Source organism: Neofelis nebulosa, chromosome X (assembly GCF_028018385.1).
Source record: "Neofelis nebulosa isolate mNeoNeb1 chromosome X, mNeoNeb1.pri, whole genome shotgun sequence".
Taxonomy (NCBI): Eukaryota; Metazoa; Chordata; class Mammalia; order Carnivora; family Felidae; genus Neofelis; species Neofelis nebulosa.
The window spans coordinates 87,166,597-87,187,871 of NC_080800.1; the positions used below are offsets into that span (position 1 = coordinate 87,166,597).

Here is a 21,275-nt window from a genome sequence, read left to right on the forward strand (position 1 = left end):
TTTTTCACAAGATTTATATAGTTGGGGGTAGAGAGGGAAGTGTTTAAGCCTCTCGATTAAGATTTAGACTATTAGACTAAGTAATAAACTTAGTCTAATTTCAGGCTCGACTTTAGTTGGTGTTGAGTAGAACCATACAGTACTATTAATTTTTCATGTTCTATTCATTGCTAACCTGATTAGGTCCATGCAAAACCTTAGAGTACCCTGGACAAATTTTATATTGCTTTTGAGGATATAGAAAAATGTGCACATGGAGATATATAAATATATACATTGTACATTTGGGCTTGTGGACATCATTTATCTCAGATTACTACTCCTGATATGTAAATTCTTGTACATTTTAAGTTTATTTTTGAGAGAGAGAGAGAGCAAGCAGGGGAGGGGCAGAAAAAGAGAGAGAGAGAGAATCCCAAGTAGGCCCTGCACTGTCAGCCCACTGTCATGGGCTCGAACCCACAAACCATGAGATCATGACCTAAGCTGAAACCAAGAGTCGGATGCTTAACCGACTAAGCCACCAGGCACCCCAATAAATTCTTGTACATTTTAGTAGTGACCTTGTGAGATAGTCTATCACTTTGTAAATTGGGAAAATACATAGTTAAATATTTCTGTCTTTCCCAAATCTCAGATTCCCTAGGATGTAAAGCCCTGTTCTCTACCATCCAGGGGACTATTTGTCTTTAAGAAAGCTTTCATGTAAGAGGTAAATTGGACCCCTGTTGAGTTATAGGTGTTTAATCTGAGGAGAGTGGAGGTATTTGTTAAATATCATAGCTCCTTACTAAACTTATGAGTTACTTAAGATCAATAACCAAGTCTCAGTATGTTTATATCCCCTATAACGTATGTGCATAGTAGGTGCCCAATAAATGTTAATTGAATGAATGAGTATCCTTTCATTGTCTCATTGGAAACACTTTAAAATCACTTTAGCAATTGGATTTTTATACTAAGAATGCCTTACCAAAACTAAAACTGAATTTCTTTTCTTTTATAGGTGCAGGAGACATTGTTGCAATCATGATTGGCAATCTCAAAGGAACAAAAATTCTACAGTCCATTCAAAGAGGCATACAAGTAACAATGGTCATCGAAGTAGGGAAAAAACATGGCCCTTGGGTGAATCACTATTCAATTTTCTTCGTCTCTGTGTCCTTTTTTATTATTACGGCAGCAACTGTGGGCTATTTTATCTTTTATTCTGCTCGAAGATTACGGAATGCAAGAGCTCAAAGCAGGAAACAGGTCCGTAATGGTCCTTTCTTCCAATCTAAAAATACTCTTTCAGTTGTAGCTTTGGAGTCATGCATTTTAATATACTTCACTTGCTAGACAAAGATCCATGCATATGTTTTATGAAAACTGTTAGTTTTTAAAAGCATATCAGCTTCCATCCTCTCACAACTTTTATTTTTTGTAATTTGTCTTTGGCCTTAATCCTGCTTAATTAAATCTTCTGATACTTCATTAGGGAGCACAGCCAGCAATTAATTATATATGGGTATAAATACATATGTTCTTTTATTTATTTATTTATTTATTTATTTTTTAATTTTTTTAACGTTTATTCATTTTTGAGACAGAGAAAGACAGAGCATGAATGGGGGAAGGTCAGAGAGAGAGGGAGACACAGAATCTGAAACAGGCTCCAGGCTCTGAGTTGTCAGCACAGAGCCTGATGCGGGGCTCGAACTCACGGACCGCGAGATCATGACCTGAGCCGGAGTCGGACGCCCAACCGACTGAGCCACCCAGGCGCCCCTACATATGTTCTTTTAAATTTCTTTCTAAATTACCAAAGTGTTTCATGCTCCATATAGAAAATTGAGAAATCAGAAAGTACAAGGGAAAAAACTCACTCAAACACCATATAACAAAAAACTGTAATCACCACCCAAAGTTAACTACTGTTATTTTACATGTATGTGTGTGCCTGTGGATGCATGTATTTGCATGTGGGGTTAGGACTGGGAAGGGAGACTAGGCTGAATATCATGAGAAGGCAGATTTAAATACCTAATTGTGCATGATATAGTGCTAGGCTCTAAACAGAGTCACATATTCATAATTTCTATCATATTTTAACTGACATATAAATAGGTACAAAGTATAGAAGTAATAGAGCAAAAATACAAAAACATCATTGAACAGGGTGGTTGTATGCCATTAACCCCACCACTTTTAAACTGTTCCTCATCCACCTGATATCTTCCCTTCTCTTCTTACCCAGCTTCACTTCCATGGTCATTGCCATGTATACATCTTCAGTTCCTTTGGCCCCTCTATTTGTTACACTTGCTGTCAAAATCCAACCCTGGTTAAATCCTAATTCCTCCCTACTCTGTGTCTACTTTGAAGTAACAGGAAAACACTGACATCATTACAGACTGGTCTCTCTTTAAATCTATGACCACAAACTGAGAGTGAGCCTTTAACGTGGCCTGACAACCATACTATGTTTTCTTAGGCATTTCCCCCTGCTTTCACAGGTAAATAATCATTCATGTTCCTTTCTCCTTAAACTGCCAACACCTCCTCCAACTTAACTCTCAACTTGGCATTTGGATCTTACTCCACTGAGGAAATTGATCAAAAGAGTACCTCTCCATGCTACCATCACATCTATGCATCTGTCTGTGACTGTCTATATCCTATGTCCTCTGCCTTGTCTTCTGTTACTGTGGACACACAAACATGCTATTACTGCTTCCCTTTTCAAAAGAGCTTTTCCTGACCCCAGGCCAGAAATCTTGGAGTTATTCTTTATTCTTCTTTTACCTCTCACTTCCCATATAACCTCTAGCAGCAAATCCCATTGGTTCCACCTTTGTTGTATATCCAGAATCCAGTTACTTCTCACTACTTCATTGCTTCCACCCTGGTGCAAGCCACCATCATTTAACTCCTCCCCCTCTCAAGTATGTATTCTCAACACAGCTGCAGAGTGGTGTGCTATTTCTCCAGAATGCTCAGTAGGGATTTAATGTTTTCAGCTGATCATTATAGTAAGGGCAAGAATATATTTCTATATGCACTGAGAAGTTCCTCCAAAGACAATGAAATTCTGGCCACTTCATGTACTCTTTCTCCAAGAAACAAAAACGAACCCAATTTATTTGGGAGTGGGGGAGCAGTGAAGATTTCTATATGGCAAGAAAGTTCATTGAATTTAGGAACAGATGAGAAATTGAAATCTTATTACAAAACCTTCATAAAAATTAGACACCGGTATATGGTAATGAGTGATGATTATCTCAATGTTTAAAGTTAATTGACTTCTGTTCCTCATAGAACATTGGTGGCAGGTTCAGCCTGTTACTAGCTGTGGTAAAAAGGATGTTTAAAATTCCTAGGCCAAGCCATTCAATAGTTTCACACTGTGTTAATATTTGACATTTCTATATTGTACTGTTTTATCTCTGAGGTGGGAGAGAAATTGGTATCTAGTATGAGTACTAAAGGTTATGGATACAATGACAAGAGTGTTTGGTTTGTGTATGTTCATGGTGGGGAATGAATTCCTATATTCTGAGTGCTATAATAAATCTATTAATATGGCATTAAATCCAGTCAGAAAGCAATACAGTTTATAAAGAATGGCCTGGTGTTGCATAAGTTCCATTGAATATATAACTCTGGTTTCATCATTCATTTAAGTAATTTTCATAGTTTATAGTATATTTTATGAAAATTAACTTCTGTAAAAATGGTCAAGAATAACATTAAAACTTCTCACCTTTTAGAGAAGGCTTTGGAAAGGGCTTCTTTCGCAACTTAGTGGGCTATATCTATGTATCCTTTGGTGACTAAAGGATTAAATATATGACTGGTAATCCCTTTTGCTTATAAATATTTGAGTGTTATGATATCATTTACATGTTATTTAGTTTTCCTGACTTCCTGTTTTTTTTAAAGGTAGAGCTTGATGCATATGATGGTTATAACTATCACTAAATACTTAACTGCATTAACCCCATTTTACAGGTATAAATGGTAATGAAACTGAGTTATGGAAACTTACCTTCATTAGAATATTAGGAATTCATTAGAGTATTCAGGAATGTCTTTTCTCTGAACTATTATAATGCATAATATATAATGTCAAACTGATAAATGTGTAGCCATAAATTTTGATGGCCAAGATGCCCAAATATATTGGGCAGTATATAGTGGCCACATGCTTGATATGTCATAGTATGATGTGTGAGAATACATATCATCCCTGTTTCTGTGCAGTGAAAGCTTTTAAACAAAAGTATCAATTGTGAACAAAATTAACATATTAGGCATTACATGGTAGATTTGTGTCCACACTGGGAACAACCCTAACCCGAGACAAGGAAGATTATGGAAAATCTTATGGCGTGCTCAGACTAAATTGAATTTGGGAGTGACCACAATAAACTTAACTCAAGCATGAGATACCCAGAATTTTGGGGTTTGGTACACATACCCTAACCATACTTTAAGCAGTTAATACTCAGTACCAACAAGGTGTGTGTTGGAGTGAACATTGGCTGGTGAAATGAAAGAGAGCTGTAGGTGAAATAGAAGCTGGCCTAGGTATAATGGAAGAAGCTGAATTAACTTTTGATGAAGAGTGACTTTCAGAAGAAAATAATTTATTCTTTGAAATAGACACATTGCAAGGGATCATCTTCTAAGAGGAGGGAAAAATGGGAATCCACTTGGAAGGATGATAAAGCCTTGATAATATGGCCACACAAACCCAATACATAATGCTAGAGAATGCTAGCACTTAACACTGGGAAAGAGCATATATCTGACACAACAGGGCCTGCTAACGATCTTAATACAAATGGAGGCCCAAGTAACCATGGGGCAATATAATGGCCTTCCATTTTTAGCTATGGAAGCTCAGAGAGAGCATCTTTGAGACACATACAGATCCCAAACTTATGGAAATTTTTTGAGTGAATTTGAAATTACATTACTGATCTCTAACCTATCTTGACTAAAGGGGTGGACCAAAATAAAATGAGCTACTAGGAATAATATCAAATGATACCCATCAAATGATCTCCCATCAGGAGAGGGAGATGGCCTTGCTGCACAGCAGTCAATGGGAACCTATAACTATATAATACTGTGAAGTGAGACAAATGATTGACTTTGTCCTCAGCTAACATGGAACCTAGAAATGACAGAATCATCCTCACTGGTGACAACACTTGTCCATAATAATATCTAATATGTGGGCAAAGAGCAGTTCTTCTAGGAAGGTTTAGTAAACACTTCGGTGATACTTCCTGATTTATTTTGTGACCAAACCTAACTGCATCATAACCATATTGTGATATGGTGTAATACCAGTATTGTTAGTGAAATTCAACTACCTGATATAAATAAATCATGTGATAGTAATATGAATTGGGAAACTGAATTAAAACCTCCAAAGGATATGATACCAATGGAGAGTGATTAGCCTGAGGAAGAATTAGATTTAATTCCATTATTACATTAAATGACACTGTAAGTTTATCACAAAGTTCAAGTAGTCATAGAATAAGGAAGTAAACAGATAATTAAACTGGCACATCAACATAAAGATGTTTGAAATTGTCTTATACATTAAAAGAATCCTATTTACACCCTTCACTGGCTTCTGCAAGTATTAGGTATGCTTCTCTTATCCTTACTGCACCTTATGTATAAATGCTGTACTAATTGCAGAAGTCCAAATAACTATGACTATTTTGTTGTTAAAAAGACCTTGATCAAGAGATAGGGGATGGATTATGAAGTAAGAAATAGAATACTACATCTGGTTGCTTACTCCTTGCCAGTCTCCAAGGGAACCATGATTGGCCTTTGGCCATCCCTGGGAATGTGGCCCTCAAAGTGTTCTTTATGTTCGTTATTGATGATTTTGTTATACACACCTGGAGCAACGGACCATGTTGTGCCAGCTTGTCATGGTTGCCAGGCGTGGCAGTAAAGATGGATGATATGCACCTATTTTCATTGTTGGGGTCCTGAGTGTCAGGCAGCATGGCCAGTTGCTAGCAGGATTACCTAGTGACCAGCCTCAATCTGAGTCTCAAACCCTGAGACTCCAGTTGGTTCCCTGGGCAAAGATATGTCACACATGTCTTTGTAGTTTGCTGCCAAAGAGATAGCACTCCTTTGTGGTCTCACATGAGGAAGAACTAAGCTACATTAATATCTTGAAATTTGTCCTTCAACTTAAAGCATGACTGAAAATATCTGAAGTATTTCTGGTTACATTAGGTTTTCTCTACTAGTGCATGAAGTAAACTGGAAGACTTATCAGGTGTCGCATACTGTACCACTGTCAATACACACATTTGCAGTGGGTGTGTTTGTATGTATCTGTTCCTACCTGAAGACTTATTAGAGCCTTTTACAAAACCATTGTTTGGCTTTATGTTAGAAGAGCAGATTAAACAAATTATTCTCTTAGTAGGACTTAGTTTTATAGACTTTCTCTGGCTCTCATTGAACAAAAGGAAGCTCTTATAATGGGTCTCAGGATTATTTTATATTCACTTTCTCTAATTTTATTTTTATATCACTAATTCTAAAGGTTTTGATTGCCTTTTTTTTAATTCAATAATCTGAGTCATAACCTATCTACTGGGTCAAATTCCCCATTTCCTCACCACTTTTCCTTACAGTGCATTTCCTCACACTGTTCACAGTGATCACCTCCAGGCAAGTAGTCTGTACTCCTATTTATCCCCATCTCTATGGTTCCATAGACTTATAAGAAACTGCTTTATAACCTGTACCTCTTCTTTCCTTTAGGAATACTTCATTAAAACAATATGCATAGATTTTCATTGAAAAAATAGAGTCTTTCAGTTCTCATATATCTGAATAGCCACATGACTCAGACATTGATTTTGTTCAAAGGAATAGATCTGAGGAAAAGAATCCTGTTACCATAATTCTTGATTTTAAGTATTCTGTCCTATAAATTCTGAGTCAAACTTTTTATGAAAAATTTTATTTAAAAGAAGTAATGACTTAAAGCAGGAAAATCTAGTTTGCTTACATCCACTCTCCTTTCTTGCTTTTGCACATCCTGCCCCCCATCAAGTAATTAGGTTTGACTCCATGCCTAGTGTTATTCATGTGGGTTTCAGTTATGCTAAAAGCTTGAATGCCTTGGGACCAAAAGCCAGGCTGACAAATCACCAGCCTGCAACATTTATTTTACTTAATTGGATGTAAATACACAAATAAACTAGGTAGGATATCTTTGAGTTTATACTTTAAAAATTGAATGTTGGAATATCTGATGATAATTGGCTTGGCTTTTCATTTCCAGCCCAAATACAGTCTCATTCAGAACTAAGAAAACTATATAGGTGAGATTCTTCAGTGACTAGAACGATCACAGTTTTTGAATAGAGTAATGACATTAAGTTTCTGTTAAGAAAACTGGCCAACAACCAAGCTTTTTTGGATTAGTCTTCAAGTCTCTTGCCAAATATTCTTAGACCAGGTATCTCTTAGGATTGGAGAGGAGGCAGGGAGAGTCTGTTGGTATAAAATATTTGCTTAAAAGAGTTCCCCAAATCACAGTAAGTAGTGAATTTAGGTAGGATTTGAAGATTGGATAATAGCTGACTTTGAGGGGTTTTTTCTTTCATTTATCTTCTTCACAAAGAATGTGAAGCCTTTTTAAAGGCTTCTTTGCTATTACACAATGGAGGCAGTGTACTATAGTGGAGAGATCATGGGCTTTAAAGCCAGATAGAACCTGGACTTGAATTGAATCACAGCTCTGCAACTAACCAGCTGCCTGGACTTTAGTCAAGCTTCTGAACCTTTTCTTGTCTATAAAACTTGGATATTAAAATACCTATTCCATAAGGCTGTTAATGATTAAACAAGATGACACATGTAAAAAGCTTAGGGTTGCACCTGACACACGGTAGAGGCCAATACCTGTTCCTGAAACCTTTCTTTTCCCAAATTTAGCAGAGTAGAGGCTTTTAATGAGTACAAGTGTGACTTGGATGAGAAAATTGCGACAATCTGTTTTGATTTTCTAAATTCAGAAGCTATTCTTTGAGCAATTACTAGGTTTTATGGAAAAATTTTAAAATGTTTAAGTCCCACTCCTCCAGTTACAACCTAGTAGGAAAGACACATGAATAGTACAATTACAGAATATGATAAGAGGTAGAAACAATGAGCTATTGGAATTTATAAGGTAGGAGGGAATTCTGAAATGGTGGCAAGACATTTAAAAAGTGTCCAGAGTGGGGCGCCTGGGTGGCGCAGTCGGTTAAGCGTCCGACTTCAGCCAGGTCACGATCTCGCGGTCCGTGAGTTCAAGCCCCGCGTCAGGCTCTGGGCTGATGGCTCAGAGCCTGGAGCCTGTTTCCGATTCTGTGTCTCCCTCTCTCTCTGCCCCTCCCCCGTTCATGCTCTGTCTCTCTCTGTCCCAAAAATAAATAAAAAACATTGAAAAAAAAAAAGTGTCCAGAGAAATTTGTGTAAAAAACTAGATACATGCTTAAAGTTCTTTTTAAGGAATAGAATACAAATTACAGTTAGTATTGGGCACATTGTCTTTAAATGTGGAAACATATTTGGACACCCAAGAAGTTTGACTTAAGTAATATATCCAAACATATGTATTTAACATAAACTGCTTGATCTTAATGTTGTTCTCAGATTTCAGTTTTTAGAGGAATGAATGTATCTTGGAAACTCTTGCTGTCAGTGTGACTGAACTATTTTGAGGACTGGCAGTTTTGTGAGTGACCCTCATTCAGGCTTTAAAACATAGTTTGTGCTTCTTACCAAAATGATGATTCTCACATCCATGTTTAAAGAAAATGGCTTTGCTTTTCCTTATAAAAGCTCAGTAGGAGCTATTGGAATTACCCACATTTCCTTTTAAAGGACTTGTTTTTATTCCAAAGCTGCTTTAATAAACATGGGTTTATACTATTATGCAAGTCTTTTACAGATCCTTCAAAATCAAGTCCCTTGCCTAGGATCCTCTGGCATGTTGGATTTTGCCCTATATTTTTATAGTCCCTCAACTTTTTTTAAGCATTTCTCTATAATCTGAGTTCTATTCTCAGAAGCATAGACTTGGACATTACATTTAGAGCTTGCCTTTGAGGTCATCCCTCAAATTTACATTAGTCTTTGATATGGTTAAAGAAAGTTATATATTTAACATTCATTCCTAATAAATTAATAAGCACTCACACTGGAGACTCAAGCATTTATATTGTGTTGAATATTTTGGAATGAGAAAACAGACTACATAGACTCAAGTAAATACTCTAGAGATGTATCACCTCCTAGTGAGTGCAATTCCTTGATTGTGTTACAGAGCTTGTTTAAATCAGAAGTGCTCTAAAGACAAAATGCAAAATGATTATCAAAGACTTATCATCAACTACATTTTTTTCTTTGCCTATTTTTCTTGTCAGCTCTTTTTTTAAACCATTTGCAGTGTTCACATCTAGGTTTCTAAATAGCTTATGATCTATGTGAAAAGAAAGTACTGATGTTTGGAAGTCTAGGCCAGCACCAGGACCCTTGGGCATACTGATTGTTCACTATAAGGACTGGCCACAGTTTCATAGATCTTAGAATCCAGGAGTTGGAAAAGCTTCAGAAAGTAGCTGAGTTGTAGACGTATTGTAATGGAATCTTGAAGTATGAAGAGCAAAGTCCCAGTAACAGCTCTATCATTTAGAGGTTGTATGCCCTTTTGGATGAGTTATTTCACTTTTTCAAGCCTCCATTTATTCATCTCTACAATGGGGATGTTAATCTCCTTCAAGGAGTTGTTGGGATTAAATGAGGTAACAGACATCAAAAATAATTTTAAATTATAAAATAACTACATAAATATAAGGAAATAGTAGTACTAGCTTCCTAGTGCAAGCTACGGTAAAAAAAAAAAAAAAAAGACAACTACCTTGATATTAGGGAAGGGAACACTTAACTCTAGGCTTCAATGGGACCTACACTAACCAACTCTGAGATTTTGAGCAAGGCAGTAGACATCAGTTTTCTTATCCATCAGATTAGATATCAGGGTAGGTGATTTCTAAGAGTTCTTCCAACTCTAAAGATCCTAAGTGTACCTCATTTACTTTCACTGTCCCCCTATTATTTACTTATGATGCAGGTAACAGGACAGAAAATATGTGTGCATAAAATAAAGTACCATCACTGAATTGCCCTTTTGAGTTAACTCACAATTAAGTCCCAAAGTGGGAGTGAAATGGTCTTGATTACCATCTTTCCTTCAAAGGACTAGCTAGGCCTTCCTGTTAACTGTTTCTGTTAAGCTAGATCTGCTACTCAGGTAACAAGCTCAGAAGTTTCAGCTGTTCCTGAGACAGCAAAGAAATAGTTTGTCTAGGAATCTCCTTGGCATTAAGCCAAATACCTTTCACAAAATACTTTATATAGAGGCAGGTTTAGGCATTAAGGAATGTCCTCATATATATCTTTACTCATGGATTATTCCTTTCCAAAATATATTTGCTACAGATATGTATAAATATGTTACAAGAACCTGTTAGACTTATTGACGAATAGTAGTTTATATTTTCATTTAATCAACATTTTATTTAGTGTCTGCTGTATGCCAGACATTATACTGAATTCTTAACTTACATTATCTCTGATTTCCACATATTCTTCATGTTAGCTGGGGGTTTCCCTGCTGGGGGTAGAGGTACATATTCACAATGACCTCTGGCTCTGAGTACCTACTGTTTGCTGAATTTTGACTAAGTTCATTTTACAGTAGAAAATAGGAAGATTGCTTATCATCTTGCCATGCTGCACATGCTGTGTCTCTGTTCCAAACAGCATTCACCCAAGTGTGAAACCTAGCCTTTTCTTCAATTTACTCATGTATTATATTCACTTGAGGCATTCATGTATGTAGTAGATTTTACTGAAGGGGAAGAAAGGATTTATTTGCAGGATCACAAGTAATTTTAAATTAACACCAAATATCTCCTACTACCTGGGATTTTTTTCCTTTTAGCTGTTCACCCCACAAAGAGGGACAGCCTTTCATTGATTCTTTCTTACCTTTCCCTTACCTTTTAGATTTCCCCCTATACCCTAACTTCACTTCTTGTATTTTTATTGAGGTCAAATTGGTATATAACTTTAACTTTTAGGTGTACAACATAATTGGACATCTGTATGTACTACAAAATGATCACCACCAAAGCCTAGTTATCATCCATCACCATTCAGTTGACCCCCTTTGCCCATCTTGCCCAACCCCTTTCCCTCTGGTAACCATCAATCTCTTCTCTGTATCTGAGTTTGTTTTTATATTATTTTGGTTTTTTTCTTAGATTCCACATATGAGTGAAATCATAGGGTATTTGTCTTTCTCTGCCTGACTTATTTCACTTAGCATAATATTCTCTCTCTAAAATTAATTTTAGATGTTTATTTTTGAGAGAGACAGAGAGACAGAGCACAAGCAGGGGAGGGACAGAGAGAGAGGGAGACACAGAATCTAAAGCAGGTTCTAGGCTCTGAGCTGTCAGCACAGAGCCTGAAGCTGGGCTCAAACTCTTGAACTGTGAGATCATGACCTGAGCCAAAGTCAGACGGTCAACTGACTGAGCCACCCAGGTGCCCCTAGCATAATATTCTCAGGGTCCATCCATGTTATTGTAAGTGGCAAAATTTCATTCTTTATGGCTGAATAGTCTTCCTGTGTGTGTGTGTGTGTCTGTGTGTGTGTGTGTGTGTACGTACCAACCACATACTCTATTCATTCATCTACTGATGGACATTTAGGTTGTTTCCATATCTTGGCTATTGTAAATAATGTGGCATTGAAGATAGGGATGTATGTATCTCTTTGAATTAGTGATTTGATTTTGTGTTCTTTGGATAAATGCCCAGAATTGGAGCAGCTAGATCTTACGGTAGATCTATTCTTAACTTTTTGAGGAACTTCTATACTGTGGCTACATCAGCTTATATTCCCACATCCTCTCTAACATTTATTTCTTGTCTTTTTGATAATAGCCATTGTAACAGGTGTGAGGTGATATTTCATTGTGGTTTTGGTTTGCATTTTTCTAATAATTAGTGATATTGAACATCTTTTCATGTGCCTGTTAGCCATCTGTATGTCTTCTTTGGAAAAAATGTCTATTCAGAACCTCTGTTCCCTTTTTAAATTAGGTTGTTCAGTTTTTTATTGTTCAGTTGTAGAGCTTTTTTCTCTATTTTGGCTATTAACCCCTTATTAAATATGTGATTTGCAAATATCTTCTCCCATTGAGTTGCCTTTTTGCTTTGATGATGCTTTCCTTTGCTGTGCAGAACTTTTTAGTTTGATGTGTCCCATTTGTTTATTTTTGCTTTTGTTTTCTTTAACTTTGGAGTCAGATCTACAAACATGTCACTAAGACTGATGTCAAGGAGCTTACTGCCTATGCTTTCTTCTAGGAATTTTATGGCTTCAGGTTTTACATTCAAGTCTTTATTTTAATTTCTGTGTATGGTGTAAGATAGTGGTTTAGTTTCTATTCTTTTCCATATGGCTGTCAAATTTTTCCAGCACCATTTATTGAAGAGAAGGTCCTTTCTCCATTATATATTTTTGGCTCCCTTGTCATAAATTGTCTGCATATGTATGGATTTATTTCTGAGCTCTCAATTTTGTTCTATTGATCTGTGTCTGTTTTTATGCCAATACCATACTGTTTTGATTACTATATAGCTTTGTAGTATAGTTTGAACTCAGAGGGCGTGATACCTCTAGGTTTGTTCTTCTTTCTCAAGATTGCCCTGGCTATTTGGGATCTTTTGTGGTTGCATACAGATTTTAGAATTATTTGTTCCAGTTCTGTGAAAAATGGATTGGAATTTTGATAGGGATTTCATTGAATCTATAGGTTGCTTTGAGTAGTGTGATCATTTTAGCAATATTAATTCTTCCAATCCAAGAGCATGAGATATCTTTCCTTTATTTTTGTTTTATTCAGCTTCTTTCATCTTGTAGTTTTCAGTGTACAGGTTTTTTTTTTACCTCCTTGATTAAATTTATTCCTAGGTATTTTATTGTTATTGATGCAATTGTAAATAGGATTGCTTTCTTAATTTCTCTTTATGATAGTTCATTATTAGTGTGTAGAAATGTAACAGATTTCTGTATATTGATTCTGTATTCTACAACTTTACTGAATTCATTTTTTCTCATAGTTTTTTGGGAGAAACTTCAGGGTTGTATATATACAGTATCATGTCATCTGCAGTTTTCCTACTTCCTTTCCTATTTGGATGCATTTTATTCCTTTTTCTTACCTTTTTGCTGTGGCTAGGGCATCCAATACTACATTGAATAAAAGTGGCGAGAGTGGGCATCCTTGTCTTGTTCCTGATCTTAGAGAAAAAGCTTTCAGTTTTTTCACCATTGAGCATGATGTTAGCTGTGAGTTTCTCATAGATAGCCTTTATTATGTTGAGATACATTCCTTCTATACCCACTTAGTTGAGAGTTTTTATCAGAAATGGATGTTGAATTTTGTCAATGCTTTTTCTGTATTTACTGAGATGGTCATGATTCTTATCCTTCATTCTATGAATGTGGTGTATCATGTTGATTGACTTACAGATGTTGATCCATTCTTGTATCCCTGAAGTAAGTCATATTTGATCGTGCTAAATGATCTTTTTAATGTATTGTTAAATGCACTTTGCTAATGTTTAGTTGAGGATATTTGCATCTGTGTTCATCAAAGATATTGGCCTGTAATTTTCTATGTGGTATCCTTGTCTGGTTTTGGTATCAGGGTAATGCTGGTCTCGTAAAATGAGTTTGGAAGTGTTCCTTTCTCTTCAATTTTTGAAAGAGTTTGAGAAGCATAAGTATTAAATATTCTTTGAATGTTTGGTCGAATTCATCAGTAAAATCATCTGGTCCTGTCCTTTTGTTTGTTGGGAGGTTTTTGATTACTGATTTAATCTCCTTACTAGAGAATTGGTCTGTTCAGGTTTTCTATTTTCTTCATAATCAGACTTGGAAGGTTGTGTGTTACTTGGAATTTATCCATTTCTTCTAGGTTTTCCCAACTTGCTGGCATATAATTGTAGTAGTTTCTTATGATCCTTTGTATTTCTGTGGTATCAGTTGTAAATTCTCTTTCATTTCTGATTTTATTTACTTGAGCCCTCTCTCTTTTTTTTCTTGGTTGTGTAGCTAAACATTTATCAGTTTTGTTTATCTTTTCAGAGAAACGTCTCTGAAAAGTTTTATTAGTTTTATTGATCTTTTCTACTATCTTTTTAGTCTCTGTTTCATTTATTTCCACTGTGATCTTTATTATTTCCTTCCTTCTACTGATTTTAGTCTTTGTTCCTTTTTTTCCCTAGTTTCTTTAAGGTTTAAAGTTATATTGTTTATTTAAGATTTTTCTTGTTTCTTGTAGTAGGCCTATATTACCGTGAATTTCCCTCTTAGAACTGCTTTTGTTGCATCACATAGGTTTTGGTATGTTGTATTTCTGTTTCCATTTGTCTCTAGGTATGTTTTTTCTTTGATTTTTTTTTTTTTTAGTGACTCATTGGTTGTTCAGTAGTATGTTTCATTTCTACATTTTTGTGTTTTTTCCATTTTTTTTAATGTTTATTTGTGAGAAAGAGACAGACAGACAGAGTGTGAGCAGGGGAGGGGCAGAGAGAGAGCGAGACACAGAATCCCAAGCAGGCTCCAGGCTCTGAGCTGTCAGCACAGAGCCCGATGTAGGGCTTGAACTCACGAACTGTGAGATCATGACCCAAGCCAAAGTCAGACGCTTAACCAGCTGAGCCACCCAGGCGCCCCTCCACTTTTCTTTAATTGATTTCTAGTTTTATAACCATTATGGTTGGAAAAGATGCTTGATATGACTTCAATCTTCTTGAATTTTAGACTTGTTTTGTGATACAACATGTAATTTATCTTGGAGGATGTTTCATGTGCACTTGACAAGAATGTATATTATGCTGCTTTTGGATGGAATGTTCTGTATATATCTATCAAGCCCATCTAGTCTGAAGTGTTGTTTAAGGCTGATGTTTCTATATTGATTTTCTCTCTGGATGATCTATACAGTGATGTATATGGAGTGTTAAAGTCCTCTGTATTGTATTGTATTGCTGTATTGTATTGCTGTCAATTTCTCCTTTTAGGTCTGTTAATACTTGCTTTATATATGCTAGTGCTTCTGTGATGGGTGCATATATGTATATATTTGTAAATGTTATATCTTCTAGCTGGATTGGCCCCTTTACATTAGGTAATGTCCTTCTTTGTCTTTTTTACAGTCTTTGTTTTAAAGTCTGTTTTGTCTGGTATGAGTATAGCTACACCATCTTTCTTTTCATTTCCATTTGCATGGAATATCTTTCTCTGTCCCTTCACCTTCAGTCTCTTTACTTTTGACGTGAGTCTCTTGTAGGTAGTGTAAAGTTGGGTCTTTTTTTTTATCCACTCACCCACTCTGTACCTTTTGATTTTAGACTCTAGTCCATTTTACATTTAAAGTAATTATTGATAGATATTGACTTATTGACATTTTGTTACTTGTTTTCTGGCTTTTTTGTAGTTTCTTCTCTTTCTTCTTTTTCTCTTCCCTTGTGGTTTAAGGGCTTCTTTAGTGTTATATTTAAATTTCTTTCTTTCTTTTTTAAAAAAATATTTGTTTGTTTGTTTGTTTAGAGAAGGGAAGAGAGCACACAAGTGTGGGAGGGGCAGAGAGATCCCAAGCAAGCTTCGTGCTGTCAGCACAGAGCTGGACACAGAGCTTGATCTCACAAACCATGAGATCATGACCTGAGCCTAAATCAGGAGTTGGACACTCAACCAACTGAGCCACCCAGGTGCCCCTAGGTTTCTTTCTTATTTAGTGTATTTACTAAAGTTTTTGCCTTGTGGTTACCATGATGTTTGTATGTAACATAATATATATATAATGGTAGGTTTTAAGTTGATAGGAACTTAAATTTGAACACATTTCAAAACTTCACATTTTTAGTCCCCCCCATTTTATGTCTTTGTCACATTCTACATCTTTTTGTTTTATTCAACCCTTAAATAATTACTATAGTCTTAAATTTACTATTGTCTATTAATCTTATACTTGTTTTATAAGTGATTAATCCACTCTCTTTACCATGTACTTACCTTTTCCAGAGAGATTATTACTTTCGTAAATTTTCTATTGATTAGTGCCATTTCTTTTCAGCTTAAAGAAATCCCTTTAGGGGCGCCTGGGTGGCGCAGTCGGTTAAGCGTCCGACTTCAGCCAGGTCACGATCTCGCGGTCCGTGAGTTCGAGCCCCACGTCAGGCTCTGGGCTGATGGCTCGGAGCCTGGAGCCTGTTTCCGATTCTGTGTCTCCCTCTCTCTCTGCCCCTCCCCCGTTCATGCTCTGTCTCTCTCTGTCCCAAAAATAAATTAAAAAAAAAAAGTTGAAAAAAAAATTTAAAATAAAAAAGAAATCCCTTTAACATTTCTTGTAAGGCTGATTTAATGGTTGACAAACTTGTTCTGTTTTTACTTATCTAAGAAACTCTTAATCTCCCCTTCAATTCTGAATGATAACCTTGCTGGGTAGAGAATTCTTGCTTGGAATTTTTTTTTGCTTCCAGCACTTAAATATGTCATACCACTCCCTTCCAGCCTGCAAAGTTTCTGGTGAAAAATCTGCTCATAGACTTATGGGGCTTCCCCTGTATGTAGCAAGTTGGTTATTCTCTTACCTCTTTTAAGATTCTCTCTTTAATTTTTACCATGTTAATTATAGTGGTTTTGTTTTTGTTTTTGTTTTTGGTGTGTATCTCTTTGTGTTTGTCTTATTTGGAACCCTCTGGGGTTCCTGGACCTTGTTCTTTCATTTGGAACATATTCCTCTCATTTTGCCTGATGTTCTGTATTCATTTCTCTGTATTATGCAAATCAGCTACCTTTCCCAGACTTGATGGAGTGATCTTGTGTAGGAGATGTCCCATAGAGCTCAGCAGTGCTATCCCCCTGGCCGCCTCCACCAGGCTTGAGGGATGATGCCTGTGTGAGCTGGGCATTACTGCTTGCTTTGGTGGGGCCACAGCTCTGGCATGGGGGTGGGCAGGGCCCTCAGTGGGGTGTACCATCTAGGACCAACAGGCTAGAGTAAGAGTTCTAAAATGTCACTGCCAGTACCAGCATTAGCAAGTTAGAGTGAGTTATCAAAAATGGCACTTGCCAGTGTCTCCATCCTCAGATAGAGTCCCAACAAGTTTCTGGCTCTCTGGCACACACTTAAAGCTGGTATTTTTACAATGGGTCGAGTGGTAAGTGAGTCTGTGCATTGAGCCCTTTGAGAGTGGGTTCTCTGTTCTCTATTTTAATGGTTTTCCTGAAACTAATCCCTGTTGGTTTTCAAAGCCAGGCACTTTGGGGGCTTGTCTTGCCTATGCAAGATCTAGGGGCTGGGGTGCCTGATGTGAAGCATAGACCCCTTGCTTCTTAGGGAAAAGTTCCATATTTTTGAGATTCCTCTCAATTGTGGATCACTGTATCTGGAGTGGGTTTTGTTTTGTTGTGTTTTGTTTTGTCTGTTTTTGATGAGACTATGTCTCTGTCTGTCTCACCCATTTTGATGCTACTCTTTTATCCTTTGTTGTGGGGGCTCTGTTTATTTAGTTTTCAGCTCTTTTTCGAAGGAAATTATTCCATATGTGATACAACTAATTTGTTGTGTCTATGGGAGGAGGTGAATTCAGGATCTTCCTATCCTACCATCTTGAATCCCCAATTTCATTTCTGATCCAAGTATGCATATTTTAGTCCTTAGTCCCTAAATGAGCCTGGGGCTTGCTTTCTCATATCTAGACTCAGGTACTATATGTTCAGTGAAACAAGAAAGGCTTACTACTACTTTATCAGACTCCACCCTTCTTAAAAGGCAGTAGTGGTTATAAACAGCAATTTTCCCCCTAATATGAAGTAACACTGTATGGATTGGTATTATCTGCATGGTATAGGTGATTAAACAAGTTTAAAGATTTAATCAATCACCTGTCCAGGACTATTCATTTAGTAAGTGACAAAGTCATATTTTGAATCTAGGTCCATTTGAATACAAATCCTGTACACTTTTTACAAACAAGACACAATTCAAAAAAGAAATGGGAAAAGATGCATTTTAAGATACTCTAAGGTTGAAAATAGGAAGTGCTTTGAAAATTCATACATCTAAATCCATTTGCAATAGTAGCTTTGTCATTGGGTTATTGCAATAGTAGCTTTGTCATTATAATCCAAAGGTACTATTTAAGAACGTAGGGAAACATAAGTGAAAAGTTTCAGTAATTTGAAAATTCTGCCTGATAGATAAGTGGGACATTTATTATGGATAATTAAATTATCATTAAAAATGTTATTTATAATTGTACCTGAAAAATATTTATTAATCCTCTCTCCCTTTTTCACCATATTTTTTAAAAATATTTTTTCTAACATGCTTTTTATATTGCAGAGACAACTAAAGGCAGATGCTAAAAAAGCTATTGGAAGGCTTCAACTGCGTACACTGAAACAAGGAGACAAGGTACATTTATGACTTTTAAATCCTGTTTGTTTTAAAGCAATGCTACCAAGTTATTGTTAAAACAAAATGTTCTTCCGAAGTATGCTTTTCATTGGAATTTATAAATCTTATTGACTTTTTTTATTTATTTGATCCTGGAAGTAGGCTGAATAATGACCAGTGGCTTCCATAGATATCTAGGTTTTAATCCTTGGAACCTGTAAATATTACCTAATATGGCAGAAAGGACTTTGCAGATAAAATTAAGTTAAGGATCTTGAGATGAGGAGATTATCCTGGATTATCCAGGTAGCTCCTAAACATAATCACAGTGTTGTTATAAGAGGAAGAAAAAGGGAGATTGGACTGCAGTACAGTAGAATATGTGACCAAGGAAGCAAGAAGGTTATAGTGATGCCAGAAAGGGGTCATGAGCCAAGGAATATAGCCAGCTTCTAGAAGCTAGAAAAGGTGAGGAAATGGATTATCCCCATGAAGCCTCCAGAAGGTACATGGCACTGCCAAAACATTGACTTTTAGGCTTCTGATTTCCAAAACAATAAAAAAAATAAATTTGTGTTATTTTAAGACACTAAGTTATGATAATTTTTTTATAGCAAAAACAGGGAACTAATACAATTCCTCAGTGCAACTTTACTTGAACAGTTTTAGATTTAGGACAGTTAAAACTGCCATTGGTGTGTAAAACATATATCAAAAATACCTATAAAAATAGCTAATAGAGCTTATTGAAATAATAATTACCATTTATAATAGCACTCAGACCATTAAGTACTTAGGTATAAATCTTGCAAAATACATACACGATCTACATGCTGAAAACTGCAAAACACCAATGAAAGAAATCAAAGGACCAAAAGAATGGAGAGATATGCCATATTCATGGATCAGAAGACTCACTGTTGTTAAGATGTCAAATCCCCCCAAACTAATCTATAGATTCAGTGCACTTCCATTCAGAATCCTAGTGGGATCATTTGTATTTATTGACAAGTTGGTGCTAAATTTATATGGAAAAGCAAAAGAACTAGAATAACCAAAACAGTCGTTATAATGAAGAACAAATTTGGATGACTCACATTTCCCTAATTTTCAGAATTATTTTGAAGATACAATAGACAATATAGTGTGGTATTGGAGAGAGGCTAGACCTTTAGATCAAGGGAATAGAAGAGAGTCTAGGAGCAGACCCACGTGTATATGGTCAGTTGATTTTCAACAAAGGTACAAAGGCACTTCAATGAAGCAAGGGTAGTCAATTGTTGGCTCTCCATATGCAATGATTAGGTATCTTTATGCAAAAACCATGAACCTCAATTCATACTTCATACTGTCTGTAAAATTTAAGTCAAAATGGATCACAGACCTAAATATAAAACCTAGAACCATGAAATTCTTAGAAGAAAACTTTGGAGAAAAATATCTTCAAGACTTGGGCTAGGCACAGATTACTTAGATAAGACAGCAAAAACAAATCCATTAAAGAAAAGAAAGAAATCTAACTTTGTCAAAATAAAGAACCTTTGTTCTTTGACATTGTTACGAGAATGAACATACAAGTCACAGACTGGGACAAAATATTTGCAAATTACATGGCTGATAAGGGACTATATCTAGAATATATAAAGAACTCTCAAGTGTCAGTAGTAAGAAAACAAACAGCATACTGAAAAATGGTGAAACAGACATTTACCAGAGAAAATATATGGATGGCAAAAAAGCACATGAAAAGATGCTCAAGGGGCGCCTGGGTGGCGCAGTCGGTTAGGCGTCCGACTTCAGCCAGGTCACGATCTCGCGGTCCGTGAGTTCGAGCCCCGCGTCAGGCTCTGGGCTGATGGCTCGGAGCCTGGAGCCTGTTTCCGATTCTGTGTCTCCCTCTCTCTCTGCCCCTCCCCCGTTCATGCTCTGTCTCTCTCTGTCCCAAAAATAAATAAAAAATGTTGAAAAAAAAAATTTTTTAAAATAAAAAAAGAAAAGATGCTCAATATCATTAGTCATTAGGCAAATGTGAGTTAAAATCATAATGAGGTACTACAACACATTCATTAAAATGGCAAAACTAGTACACCTGACAATAACCAAGCACTGGCCAGTTGTGGAACAACTGAACTCTTACGGATTTGCTGGTAAGAATACAATGTACAGCTAGTCTGGAAGACAATTTGGCAGTTCTTTATGAAGTAAAAAATAACCCTTTCTGAAGAACCCAGCAATCTCACTGCTAGATAGTTAACCTAGAGGAAAAAAAAAATGTTCAAATAAAAACTTACACATAATTGTTCATGGCTGCTTTACTTATATTTACCAAAAACTGGAAAGAACCCAAATGTCCTTCAAATAGTAAATGGATAACTAAACTGTGGCACATCCATATCGTGGAATACTATTTAGCCGTAAAAAGGGTGTGTGTGTGTGTGTGTGTGTGTGTGTGTGTGTGTGTGTGTGTGGTGGGGGAGGACCCTATTGATATAATAACATGCATGAGTCTTAAATGTATTGTGTTAAGTGGAAGAAGCCAAATTAAAAGGCAGTATAATACACGATTCCATTTATATGGCACTCGAGAAAAGCAAAAAGTATAGGAACTGAAAAATCCATGTGGTTGCCAGATGGTGGGGGTAAGTGAAAGTAGGAGTTAATTACAAAGAGGTATAGAGGAATTTGTTGGGGTAATTG

The 21,275-nt window shown here is 36.3% G+C and overlaps 1 protein-coding gene across 2 annotated transcripts in view; it reads left to right on the top strand.

Annotated features, from left to right (window-relative positions):
* The window catches only part of RNF128 (ring finger protein 128), a 111,608-nt gene that overhangs the window by 77,630 nt on the left and 12,703 nt on the right, over positions 1-21,275 (top strand). For both annotated transcript variants that reach the window (XM_058712835.1, XM_058712834.1), the window contains exons 2-3: positions 1,007-1,254; positions 18,525-18,596. In XM_058712835.1, coding sequence (XP_058568818.1) covers positions 1,007-1,254; positions 18,525-18,596 — 320 coding nt within the window. The remainder of the gene's footprint in view (positions 1-1,006; positions 1,255-18,524; positions 18,597-21,275) is intronic.